Raw genomic sequence first — 14,257 nt, 5'->3', positions numbered from 1 at the left:
CTCATTGCAACCTCCGCCTCCTGGGTTCAAGCGATTCTCCTGCCTCAGCCTCCCGAGTAGCTGGGATTACAGGTGCATGCCACCATGCCTCGCTATTTTTTGTATTTTTAGTAGACATGGGGTTTCTCCATGTTGGTCAGGCTGGTCCTCAGGTGATCCATCCGCCTCGGACTCCCAAAGTGCTAGGATTACAGGCGTGAGCCACTGTGCCCGGCCCCCTCCGTTCTTTCGAATAATCAAGAATTGACATAAAATATTACATACCTTTTGTAATGGGGCAGAGGAGGAAGAATAGGTAGAGAGAAATAATGGGGGATTACATTGCATCTTCCAAACTAATCATTAAAAATTTATTAGACAATTCACAGAAGAAATACAAAGTACTAACAAAAGGACAAAAAGGTGTTTGAGTTCATTAGTAATTGGAGAAATGCAAACTGAAATAATACACTTTTTTGCCTATCAAAAATAGTAAAAATGTCAATCGTTTTTAAAATTTTAAGAATAAAAAAATAATAAAATAGTAAAAAGACTGATAATGTTTGGTGTTAGAGTCCAGGGGAAGAGATGCTTTAACAAACCATTGGTGGGGGAGTACAGCGATCCATCATTTAAACGAGGAGTGTTTTTGCAATACCTACAAAAATGTTAAATGTACGTATCCTTGACCTTTTGATTCCACTCTGGAAACATCTGCACAAGCTTGGAAGGATACACGCCCACATGGATCTTCATGCAGCTATTGCATAATTAGTAACAGCAAAATATGAGGAAAAACCCAAATGACATCAGTAGGAAAATGGCTAAGCAAATTATGGTATATGCTTAATAATGGAATATTATGTGGTCTCTTAACAATGAAGTAGGTCAGTCTTACAGGCAGGCAAGAAAGTCAAGTGATACGAGCAAAATGCAGAACAATATATGTGGTATGATCCACTTTTTAAAGGCCTGCATATGTGTGTATACTGGCAGAAAAAGGGGAAAAGATGTTCTTTTACAATCTGGCTACAGTTTGAGGGATTTCATGGTCTCGAAAGAGGGGGGAAACAAAAAGGGTGAAGCTACTCCACATAGTAAAATAATAGGAATTTGAGGCTTTCTCCCTGGCAACTGGAGAGGGCAGGCCAGTGGGTATCACTCCTGGCTACATATTAAAATCGCCTGGGGATCATTTCCAGCCTCTCCCGAGACTGCGTAAATCAGAGCCTAGGGTGGTTGTGAGGCCTGGGCCTTGAAGGTACTTGTGGTTCCTGAGGTGATTGATTCTAATATGCAGTCAGGATTCAGAATCATCCAGACCCAGGGATGCAGAGGAGAAGGTGAGAAACCCCTGTACCGTGGTGGGAGTCTGGGGCCTATGGAGGGTTACAGAGGTGAAGAATTCCTGCGGCAGAAGCCGACATTACATTTCTAATAATGGGGAAATCGTTATTCAATTAGAAATTGTTTCCCACCCTATGCCTCCAAAACATCGCCATCTCCAGGAAAATGTGCCACCAGTGACAATCTCTGCTAGTGCTGCTTTGGAGGGAATGAAAGATGGGTGGTGGCCAGCGTCCAACCCAAGTACCAATGGATCAATGGATTAGTGGGCCACACCAGAGCAACAGGCTATAGTGGTGGGATACTCCCCCTGGGGTTTTTGGAGGCACTGGGCAAGGAGCTTGGTTGGGGTGGGGGGCCAGTTTCCCATGCACAGTCGCTGATGGAGGGACTGGAGACATTTTATTTGGATGATAAAGGAATGAGTGACTAAAGTCAAGGACCTCTGTTCTGTAGCTACACTTAAGTAAATTTTGATTCTAAAATTTTAAAACAATAAACATCTACATAATATTAACTGCACAGCCAAGAACTGTGCCAGGATTGCAGTTCATTGTCTCTGATCCAAGATCACAAACCTTGTATCAATGAAGGATGTTCTCAAAGTGAAGTTGGGTGTTTTCTCATTCTGTTTGCTACCAAGTGCATTGGCTATCACCTCATGTTTTCCACCCTCACAATTGTCCCACCTGCCATCACTTCTCCTCATTTCCTGGGGGCAGCCACAGTCTTCCGTCCTTTAGTGCCAACCAGGACTGGCTCCACAGCTCAGACCTAACTTCATGCCCTGCTAGCCTGGACATGCTGTATCCTAGATGCCATGTTTTCTCTTTTGATGTATTCCTCCTTTTTGCTGCAGTACAGTGTTGAATAACTCCTTTAAGGTGGATGCATTTTCTGAATTCTTGCATGTCTGATGTGTCTTCAGTCAGCCTTCATACTTGATTAATAGCTTGGCTGGGTATAGAATTCCGGATTTAAAACTTTGAAAGTATATATCTGCAGGCTTTTGGCTTCTAATGTTGCAGATGGGAAGTCTGATATGGGAAGTGGGGGAATCTTTGAAAATGGATTTGTTCTTATTTTCATTTTACTTTGTATTTTTCCCCTATGAAAGCTCCCAGAATCATTCCCTTATTCTTGGGTTCTGAAATATCACAATATTATTCCTCATTAATCTTGTTCAGCACTCAGCAGACCCTTTAAATCCTCTCCTCCACGTTTTTTGTTTTCTTTTTTTTTTTTTTTTTTGAGACAGAGTTTCATTTTTGTTGGCCAGGCTGGAGTGCGATGGTGAGATCTCTGCTCACTGCAACTCCGCCTCCCAGGTTCAAGCGATTCTCCTGCCTCAGCCTCCCAGGTACCTGGGATTACAGTTGTCCACCACCATGCCCGGCTAATTTTTGTATTTTTAGTAGAGACGGGGTTTCACCATGTTGTCGAGGCTGGTCTTGAACTCCTGACCTCTGGTGATCCACCCGTCTTGGCCTCCCAAAGTGCTGCGATTACAGGCATGAACCACTGTGCCTGGCCATTTTTTTTTTTTAAATGGCATTCTAATTAGCTGGTTGCCAAATTTTGGAATTGGTCCTCTATGTCACTTATGTTTTCTTTCGTCTGTTTTCAGTACTTTCTTCCCAATTTCTTGAGGAAGAAATTCCATTAGAGTAACACTCCTGGCTCTTTCCAGCCCCTTACTCATTTCTCCCCAGAGGAAGAGAAGTGATTCGTCCAACTGGTAAGTTTAGAGGAAGGAGCAGGGCTTGTGTGCCTGGGTTCTTTCTCTTTGGGGATCTGGTAGCCTGTGGAAATGAGTTGTGATCAGCTCCTACCATCTAGCGTGTGGCTCCCTTGCTGCAGGGGCTCTGAGGGCCAGCTTGTGGCAGGTGAGTCTTCCTGGCTCAGGGTTGGGCTGCTCCGGAGCACTGTGCTTCCAGCCCGCTTCCTCTAGGGCAGCATTTTCTTCATCACGAAACTGCCACTTTGAGTCCATCCATTTGTCCATTTTTCAGTTGGTTTCAAACTCAAGTGGAAAAGAGCGGGGGGCATTTATGGACCTCCTTAATAAACATTTATCTTTTGGGCTTTTTGATGTACTTTCTGAGAGGTTTATTTGGCTTTCTCTTCCAAATTCTTTCTTCTCTGATCGTTACCTTTTCAAGCCTTCCATTCTTATTTGTGGGTGTCAATATTATGTATCTCTGTGAGGAGACTGATTAGGCTATAAAAATGTTCTCTTATCCTTGAATTAACTGCTTTTTCTTCTGGAGTAATTTTCCTGCAATTTTTTTGTCTTTTTCTTTCATGCTGCTATATTGAATCTAATATATGATAATCCTGGGACAGTCTCTTCATATTTAAGAATGAAGTAGTAAAAAGGCATTCAGGAACTCTGGTTATAGAGGTGGGACTTGTGGACCAAAAAAATGTTGCTTTCTGGTGAGTTGGCAGGACAGTGACTATTTTTTTGAGATGAGCTCTTGCTGTGTTGCCCAGGCTGAAGTGCAGTGACTATTCATAGGCACCATAATAGGGCACTACAGCCTTGAACTCCTGGGCTCAAGTGATCCTTCTACCTCAGCCTCCCAAACAGTTGGGACTACATGCAGGTGCCACTGCACCCAGGACACTGGCTCTTATGCTGAGGACTCTAACTCCAGAAAGCCTGGGATGTTAAATGCCTGCTCATGGGGAGAAGGGAGGGGTTGGGGTTCCCTATTCCATCGATGGAATTTTCAGTTATTCCCAACTTTCAGGCCTATGTTTCTCTCCAGGGCTTATTTATATCTGGGGCATTCTCAGGGCTTCTTCCCTCCCATGTTGGCAGCTGCCCCATTTGCTTTTATTCTTCTAGACTGTGGCTTCTCCATCCTTCTTTATGAGCTACAGTTTATTCATTTGCTTTCCACTTTCCATAAATTCATTAAGCTCTTTCATTTCTTTTACTATTCTTCTTATTGTCAATTTAAACCATTTTTTCCATTACTACAATTTTAATGAAGTTTGGGAGGAAGAGGGGAAACATTACATGTCCCGTTCACATCCTTGAGTCAGTTTGCATTTTGAAATGTTCTGGAAGGAGACAAGGACTATGAGGGGAGAAAACGGTCCCATTTTATGATATACATTTCTGCACTGCTCAAGCTGTTGCTTTTGATACTATGTGCAAGCACTGTTTTTACAATAGGAAGAGAAAGAACTAGAATAAGAATCAATTACAATGACTTGCTGCCTCTTGCTAATGTGGGATACTGAAAGCTTCCGTCAGAACCTCAAGGCCATAGCCCATGACACAGTCACATCCTGGTTTCTATTTTGTCTCTTGAATCTTTCCTGAAAAGTCTCTTGTTCTACTTCCTTCTTCTTTGATTCTTAGTGCAGGTCGCTGTCAAGATTCCATTTTCATCATTCTCATATGCTCCTGTTCTCAATTCTCCCAGCCCCCATGGTTCTTAATATCACCAACTGACCAGCACAATTTTTAATCAGTCCCCACTCCTCCCCATTTGCCTTAATCCCATCTAAGTTTTACTCTGTGGCATCCTGTCAATAAATACTTGTTCATGTGACATGGCTACACTAAAAAAGTAGTTTTTTGATGACTTCTAAGGACAGCAGGACTCTTTTGGTGTTTAGCTTCATAGAAACCATTTTTAGCTTAATATATAACTATTCTCAACAAAAACTCTTCAATAGGTTCATAACTGTTTCAGTGCTAAAATCTTAGCAGATTTTTCATGTGGCCCTTCATTTTTTATTTATTTTGGGCATTTTAAGCCTTTGACCTGCAGAGGCTATTTTCTAATTTTAAAATTTAAGAAACTTCTATTTTTTAAAGTTCTTTTTTTCTTTTAAACAAACTTCTAGATATTAGCATTCTATACCAGATGCAGAAGTCTGTTTAAAAAAAAAAAAGGCTACAGAAGAAGAAAATACATGCATTGCATAGGCTAGAACAATTCTATTTTATATTTCTCTGCTCTAACTTTGTGTCGGAGTATAATACTGAGGCATCACATTCATTAAGTTCTTAACCATATATCAAACCATGCCAAGCACTTTATATTCACTATTTTATTTAGTCCACACTACCACATAAGATATATACTATTATTATCCCATTTTATAGATAAGGATGTTGAAACACCCAGGAGTAGAGGAGCTTGCCCTAGATCTCACAGGCAGTGAGTGAGATAACCCAGGCAGGCAGGATATAAGCCAAGTCTGTCTGACACCAAAGTCGACATCACTCTGCTGGTGTTTTTCATATTAGGGTTTGCCAATCTCTGGGGCTCATGTTCCTTGGATTCGGTGAGTTCTATAAGCTTTTACACTTAGTGTTTGCGTATCTAATTATAGTCTAAAAGGAATTATATTGCCAGTTATAAAGACAAACTTCTCCTAAGGAAGTTTTGGTTTCTTAAGTCAGTTCTGAAGACTGAGTCCAAGCAGCCCTTACAGTGTCTTTGTAAAACTTCTTTGTAGAACATGAGAATTTTTTTCTTGTAGGTACCTGCATTTTGCAACGTTTATGAACCCTGTGTCATGTCATACTGATTTTCTTCCTATCAGAAAGAAGGCAGTCCATTTTATGCTGTGTGAAATATTTGCCAACTTAACAACTTGTCTTAGAAATCCTAGTTAGAATTTATTTTAGGTCTCCATATACTGTGTCTTCACTAAATTATTTAGTTAAACTTGAGCATTTGAAGAAGTGTTAGTACTTCACTTTTTAGTTGGGTATATTCTACAAAGTCAGTAATATATTTCTGGATCTATATCAGTTTTCCTGAGGGAAACTCTCATTAAAAACATATCATTTAATTTTCAGATGCTGGCTTGAAGCCAAGTACATTTATTAACAATTAAATCCTTTTGACAGGTCCACGTCTCTAAGATAGAAGTTGCTGAAAATTGGGCCAACTCATACCTTTTAAACATATACACTCTGGAACTAAGAAAAAAAATATTTATTAAAAAACTGTGCAGTTGATTTGCTTATGCAAACATTTATTAACTTAATAAGACATTGTGATTTCTTGAGCACTGTCATTCTTTAAAAGCAGTGACTGTGGGTGGGCTTCGCTAGAAAATATAAGGTGTGGAATTTACATTTGTGGAATTCAAGAACATTACCACTGACTAACCATATATCTAATAATTCTTATTGACTAATGAGGCAAGTCTAAAAAACATTTTCCACTAATAATAGAACTTTACATGGAGTTGTAACAATTTTGTTAAGAGTTATTCCCTGTCTTGGGACTTGACTTCTGGTTAGTTTTTGATTCATATGATAAATAAAGATCTCTAATATCAAGCACATATTATTTTGGGGTCCAACAAGACAGAGGTGAGGCTGGCAGAACTGATCTAACTTTTAAAAATGCTTTTCATTTCATGAACTAAGGAGACCAGTAAGTAAACAAATACCTACTAGGTGAAATTTATACCCCATAAAGATGCTCAAGATTGTTGAAGGGAGGGTCAGGATGAATAGGAGGTTAAAGCAACGTGGCTCTGCAGTTCAGTATGGCTTTGGCATTTTCTTTCCTATTGATATTCCCTACTGTCTAAGAGTGGGATTTCTTTGTCATCATGCCCCAGTTCTCTTAGGTCACACCCATTATTCATTTATTATTATTTATTTTAAATGGCATCAAGGGATCAATTTTTTAAAGTCTCAGCCAAACACAGTGGCTCATGCCTGTAATCCTAGCACTTTGGGAGGCCATGGCAGGAGAATCACTTGGGCCCAGGAGTTTCAGACCACCCTGGGCAACATAGTAAGACCCTGTCTCTACAAAACATAAAAAAAAAAAAAAAAGAAAAGAAAAAGAAAAATTAGTCGAACACAGTCACATATGCCTGTGGTCTGAGCTGCTTGGGAGGTTGAGGTGGGAGGATCACTTGAGCCTTGTGCAGTGAGTCATGATTGTACCACTGCACACTCCAGCCTGGGTGACAGGTCTCAAAAAAAAAAAACCATCTTTTTAAAAGTCTTTATTAGAATTTGGATTTGCTTGCTTGTAAGGTTTGACTTACATGTAGTACAATATCCATTTCTGTTTACTTTGGAGGCACTTTCTGCAGGTGGAACTTAGAAGTATCTGGTCTGTCCCAGCACCCAGTAGGCCATGCTCATGCTCAGGGGCAGGTCCTAGTGCTCCGCAGCACTGACCTTGGGTGGTGCTTGTTTGGATGGTGAGTGGAACTAGAAATTTTGGAACCCCTCACCCTCTGTGCTTCTCCATAGAAAATACAGGATGCCAAGTCAAGTTTCAATTTTAGATGATTTCAGTGAGCAAATATATTCAATTTATTTGCTGATTCTGGCCACCCTGCTAAACCTCAGTCTCCTCATATGCAAACTGTGTATAATAATGGTACCTACTCCTGAGGCTTGCTTACCACCTGGTGTATATGTGTATGTGTATGTATTTTATTTTATATGGCAACCCTGGTTTGGTAACTTGTGCAAGATTTTGCTCAAGTATTAGAGCCAGTTTTCTGATTCCAGGGCCTTATCCTCCATAATGCCTCAGTCAAGAACTCCTAAACTAAGAGCTCCCAATGAGTAGAGTAGCCAATCATGACATTAACTATCACGTTGAAAATGTAAATATCAACACAGTTGCCATATGCTAATTTTTTAATATTAATAAACACCCAGAAGCTTACTATATCAGTACTTATATGTATATTTAAGGCTAAAAATAAAATTCAAAGAAATACAAATTTCTCACAATTTTCCTAGTAAATCTATTTTTTTGATGTGGGATCTCACTATGTTGCCCAAGCTGGTCTCAAACGCCTGAGCTTAAGTGATCCTCCCACCTCAGTCTCCCCAGTAGCTGGGATTACAGGTGCATGCCACCTTGCCCAGTTAATTTTTTAAGTCATGAATTCAAACTTACTACAGAAGGTTTGAACTTTTATAGCTATCACTCTATCAAAGTGGACTCTAGAGAAATTAACAAATGCATGAAAATTAAACTTAAGTATTTAACTTTCTCTCCCACTGTTCAATGCCTTCCTCTTGTCTTCCCGGTGGCATCCAAATGTCTCCGCACAGTATATGAGACTCTCCAGGCCGGGTGCCGTGGCTCAAGGCCAGTAATCCTAGCACTTTGAGAGGACAACTTGGGCAGATCCCTTGAGCCCAGGAGCTCGAGACCAGCCTGGGCAACATGGCAAAACCTCATCTCTACCGAAAAACAAACAAACAAGCAAAGACACCCAAAATTAGTCAGGCATGGTGGCATGTGCCTGCAGTCCCAGCTACTGAGACTGAGGTGGGAGGATCGCTTGAGCCCAGGAGGTCCAGGCTGCAGTGAGCCGAGATTGCGCCACCGCACGCACTGCAGCCTGGGTAACAAAGTGAGACCCTGTCACACACACACACACACACAAAAAATAAATAAATAAAGGACTCCAGATCTGGCTGGGACTCAAATTTTCAGCCTCAGTTCCCATTAACTCTCAGTCTTGAACTCCACCCTAGAGTTCTTGTATTCCTCAACTTTATGATACACTTCCTGCTCCAACATCTGTCTTTGTCTTGAAGTCCCTTCATCCTGGAAAGTGCTTTCCCTATCTCAACCATGGGAAATCTTTTATCTCCAGCTCAAACACCCAGTTCTTTTTTTGATACAACCATTATCTCCTCAGCTAACTGGCCATGTGGCTGATGATGTTATTATACCACATAGCATTGCTTGCCTTGCAATTGTATTACACTTGTCTCCTTGACTAAAATTTAGTTTCTTATGGTCAGGGGCTGCTTTGTTTTATTCTTTTCCACACTGATTTAGTACCAAAACGGATGCCTTGCCCAGAGTAATTCCTTAATAAATTATCTGTCGAACCAAAGTTAGTCCCAAAATACAAGAACAGAGCTCTGAATGTTGCAGTGCCGTTTGTTGAAATTTTGTGAATCCTCCAAAAAGGTTAAGGTGGTTTGGGTGTGCTCACAATGACTGGCTGTTCAGTTTTCAGCACTTAAAACAACTCTTCCTTGCCGTTAAAAACCGATACACATTCATTTTAGAAAATGTGTGAAGACACACACAAAGGAAAAAAATCATCGGTAAACTACCTTCCAAGGGTGGTTTACTGGATTTCCCCCCGTACATATAGAAATATTGTTTGTTTTCTCAGAAATACTCAAGAAAGGCAATATGGAAATGTAGATAAGGGCACATGGGAGAACAGGGGCGGATGTGAACTCCCAGGATCTAGTACTCTGTGATTCTATGACCCTGGTTTAGTCTCTCTATCCCTCTCAGGGCCAGTTTCTCATCTGAAAAGTAGAAATATGAATGCTCTTTTTTATTCCTACAGGGGTTTTGGAAAGATCAAATTATAAAACATTTGACAGTATTTTGTAAATTGAAAAATACTATATGTCTGGTTTTATAAGTATGTTAACTGAATAGAAGATGACTCTATAGATAGATGGAGTGATCAGATTGAATCCTAAATAATAATTCCAGGTGGATGGACTTCTGCCTAGCTCTGTTACCTGACTTACAAATAATCTTAACTTCACAGAAGGGAAAGGAACTTTTATTAAGCGTCTATTACATGCCAGGTTCTGTGCTATCTGCCTTACACTTGTCTTCCTGTAGCACCACAAAATGCCCTTTCATACATGAGAAAAACAGATTCAGTGAGCAAAGCCACTGATATTGTAAGATTAAAACCAAGGTGCATCTGATTTGAAGTCCCATGTTCTTTTCTATTTTTCAGTTAGAGGCACCTTTTAGGGAAAGCATTTTCATGGAATTCCTCTTATTCTTGTGGAAATTCTTACTCTTATAGAAACTTTCAGAGTGATGGAAGGGCAGTAAGATTGGAAACATGAGTTATTTTGATACAGATTCCCTTAGGAACGTTTAAAGAAGTTGTGATTATTTCATTATTTCATCTTAGAAGAAACAGTGAACTAACTTTTTTGTTTGTCTGTTTTGTTTTTTTGAGACAGGGTCTCGTGCTGTCACCCAGGCTGGAATGCTGCTGTGGTGCGATCAAGACTCACTGCAGCCTCAACCTCCTTGGCTCACGTGATCCTCCCACCTCAGCCTCTTGAGTAGCTGGGAATAGTAGCTGAATAGCTGTGGTAGTAGCACTACCATACCTGGCTAATTTTTTGTATTTTTCTGTAGAGACAGAGTTTCACCATGTTGCCCAGGCTGGAAGAGTGGACAAATTTAAAAAGTGCTTGTTTACAAGCTCATTAAAGGAAATAAATGGCAGATGTTGACCTTTTGCATGTAATTTACCTAAAAATATCTTAAAATATAATTTGGAAGTTTTTATAGCATGGCTTCTTTAGACCTAAACAGAGCTGCTGAAGGATGTTATAGAATTTCCTTCTTGATAAAATATTTGTTTTGAACAAGACAGGCTTATCTTTTTGGTACTTATTCATAGTCCTAATTGGAGGTGGAAAACTAGACTCAATCAAGGGTGAGCATTCAAGTAAACATGGAAGAAAAAAATCATTATAAATTCTGCTGAAACTGTGATTAAAATAAATGATACAGCACAGAGGATCTAAAATGATATTACAGTACAGAGACACATGAGGGTGCTCTAACCAACTGCTATAATAAATAAATTGTTCAAATATTGGGGAAAAATTAAGGCCCGTGGTGAATGACAGTGATGAATTCTGACTTTTAACATTAGCTAAACAGAACAATCTCAGAATAGATGGTGTTTTAAAAATAAAATTTATTGCTCTCCCCTACCTCTCCCAGTTTAAAAAGTAGATGTTCATATTGGCCAATTTGGAAAATACTGAAAAGCACAGAGAAGAAGAAACAAAGTGGACTGATGTTACCGTCAGCCCTGGGGGGTGGGGGCTTTCTAGAGCCTAGAGCCAAGCCAGTTGGAGGCTTAGCTCAGGAGGCCTGCCTTCAAACACAAGCCCAGCCTGTTCTCATTTTGATTCCACAGACCTTCTGCTAGTACGAAGGGGGAGTAGAGACTGGGGGTCTAATGACCGCAAGAAGAGAATTAGAGACGCATGTTTATCTCAATACATTTACTCTCATTAAAGTTCATATTCACTGACATCATGCATCTCCTTGAAAAAGTCTGCCCACCCACCATTAATTAAAGCCACATTTTAAAAAGTCAGCGTGTGCACTTTTATTCCAATCAAAAGTAGCCTCCTAAGTTTTGCAGAGCAGGCAGGAGAATATCTGAGGCCTGACAGCTGTTCACCTCTACATGGTGAAGAATCATGTGATTTACATTAAAAGTTGTGTTTATTCAGGGCCTAAAATATAATAGGTATGATCTATTGTCTTGAAGAGTTGAAACATTCAATATCTAATGACCTATTTAGTGAAATTAACATTTATTTTGATAAGTCAATGTTCTTTTGGATACAATATCTGACCATATGCTTTTATCTTTCCAAATAGAGAAATCTAACCATATACCCTGTTTGAATGATTAAGCAGCACACTCCTATCAAAGACACCACACTTTATAACTTATACATGCACTATCAATGTTAGGACAAAGGTCAGTGTAAATTTTTTTATCCAAATCATTGCACAAACGGTAATTACCAATAGTTGTAGGATTGCAAAACCATAGTCTATTTTCTTGGCAGTAGTGACTGTAAGTTCATAAATTCATGAAAATTAGGAATGTTGATTTTTAAAGTTCAAGAAAGGTACTATTTGTAAACAGTTCAGGTCACACTCATGTTATACCATGTGCTAAGCAAGAGTTCTTTCCTTCCAACTTCCTTTGAATGAGATTTGTTCTCTCCAGGAGCCTAGTAAAGGGGTTTTCATCCATTCTTTTCTATTATTTTTCCTATTAAAGCCCCCCCAGGGACCGTTCAATTTTATGCTGATTTTTCTTTATATATTAATATCAAACACATTTTTATGTTGTGGTGATAAAAGACAAATTATGGTTATCTCTTCCTATTGGCAATTAGATTATTCTAGAATAGTTCTGAACAAATATTTGATTCACCCAGCCAGTTAATGCTTTCCACACAAAAGTATCAAGTACAGCATTACATTCTGTAGTTATTCTGGTCATACCACCATACCAAAAGACATGGGTCATCAATGGGTCGGAACATTGGCATTGAAATGGTTTAATCCTAGGGTAAAGCACCCCTGGACTAGGTGTTGAAACTTGACTTTCTAGTCCTTTCTACTAACTTCCTTGTGACCTTGAGTACCTTGAGGGCCTCAGTTTCCTCATTTAACAAATGGTGATTAGAGGGGGAACACTGACTGGAGCCCAGGAAGTTAATCAGGTCTAGAGGAGAATACCCTTTGGGGATCATGTCTTCCCCTGGTCCACTCACTTATCCAGCACCAGAAACAACAAGGTGGGGCTTTTATGAGTGAGACTTGGGTCAGGTTCCAAAAGAGGGCATCCCTAAATCTAGAAGAAGCCAACGAATCATGCTTGGTGAGTTGTTTTCATGATACATGTAAGAAAAGATGCTCTGGGTCTTTACATCCCTTAGATATAAGCATTCAATGTACCGTTGCTATGTAGGATGAAGCACTATCCTAACCCACAGATCGTATCTTCTGCTTAAATGATTAGTGTCCAGAGGGACCATAAAAGACTTGAATCAACACAATGCCAAACGCAATGGGTGGACCCCTTCAACTAGCTGTAGGAAGGAAGGTGGAATGTGGGTGGGAATATTTCAACCTAGTTGTTGGTATTCTTCAGAACAAACAGCAAATGGCTAGCGGATAGTAGGAAGTTGTGACTACACAGCATTTTATCAATTCTAGGAAAGTTTAAGATAAGCTCTGCCTAAGTGGTTTATAAAGCCATGCAGCCTACAAAATGAACACCGTTGCATTTCCGTACCTTCCTGCCAGCTCTGTTGTTATGAAGATTCATCAGGGCTCTGGCATCCTTTCCTTTCCTTTCCTTGGCATCCACGAATGCGCGGGCAAATTTGATCCCATAGTCAATGTTATCACTGCAGCCACCCCAATCAAAAATGCCCTTGCTGTCCTTGGCGCTTCCCATCTTCTTTGGATCACAGGAACAGGATTTTACTTCTCCTTGGCTACAGGCCCTGGTGATGGCAAATACAACTCCAGCTGAGGAGATGGCATAAACAAAGGCAGATTCCCGACTACCTGAAACAAAAATGCTTTTCTTAAAAGTGGTCCGGTAGCACTATTTCTGAATAACTTTCATATGATAATTGTTTAATACTTGCTCTGTTTCAGACAACCTTTGCCACTAGACAACAAGGTACTGATATTCTTGAAGGGTTCTTTTCCAGAGCCCGGGCTCTTTCTTTAATATGAATCGTCTCTATCTAATAGAAGTTTTTGTCAATTTAGATATCTATATGGCAGCTCTTCTTAAATAAGGAGTATCAAAGAAAAAGATGGCCTTGCCCAGCTCCTGGCTTCACATTAGTCTCAAACACAGGCTTCCCCTGTTTCAACAGAGAGCTCCAGATGTCCTAGAAGAGAGGAGCATAGCATCTCTAGGCCTTTTTCTTTACTTTACAGTCTGAATGCTACAATTCTATCATTCCACAATATAGTTGGGAACTCATGGCACCACAGCTTTCCTCAAAAAATCCTTCCAAACCTCCAGGACTTCCTGAAGATACTCATATGCTTTTAAATTATTGAGAATGAAATACTGAATTCAAAGAAATCTAGGGACTAAGGTGGGAAGAGAATTCTGGCAGTAACCAGCCCCTTGCATTAACACGGGAGAGCTTTGGCTTGGCATTGACTTTCATAAGTAATTGAGAGATTGCTGAAGGCAATATGCAATATCCTTGAGTTACATACTATATGTCTAACTATTAAGGTGAATTTACTTTCTTCTGGAACACCTGCACTAATCACTGGTATTGGGTAAAAGACAGTGAAAAGTTTTTCTTTGGTTTTTCTGGAAG

The 14,257-nt window shown here is 39.9% G+C and overlaps 1 protein-coding gene across 1 annotated transcript in view; it reads right to left on the bottom strand.

Moving 5' to 3' along the window:
* WNT2 (Wnt family member 2) overlaps positions 1–14,257 on the bottom strand; it is a 44,320-nt gene that overhangs the window by 22,898 nt on the left and 7,165 nt on the right. Inside the window, 1 exon segment of the mRNA NM_001168718.1 lies at positions 13,198–13,475. Within this exon segment, the coding sequence (NP_001162189.1) occupies positions 13,198–13,475 (278 nt within the window).

Source organism: Papio anubis, chromosome 4, assembly GCF_008728515.1.
Source record: "Papio anubis isolate 15944 chromosome 4, Panubis1.0, whole genome shotgun sequence".
NCBI classification, from domain to species: Eukaryota; Metazoa; Chordata; class Mammalia; order Primates; family Cercopithecidae; genus Papio; species Papio anubis.
This window is presented reverse-complemented; position numbering and strand designations above follow the sequence as displayed.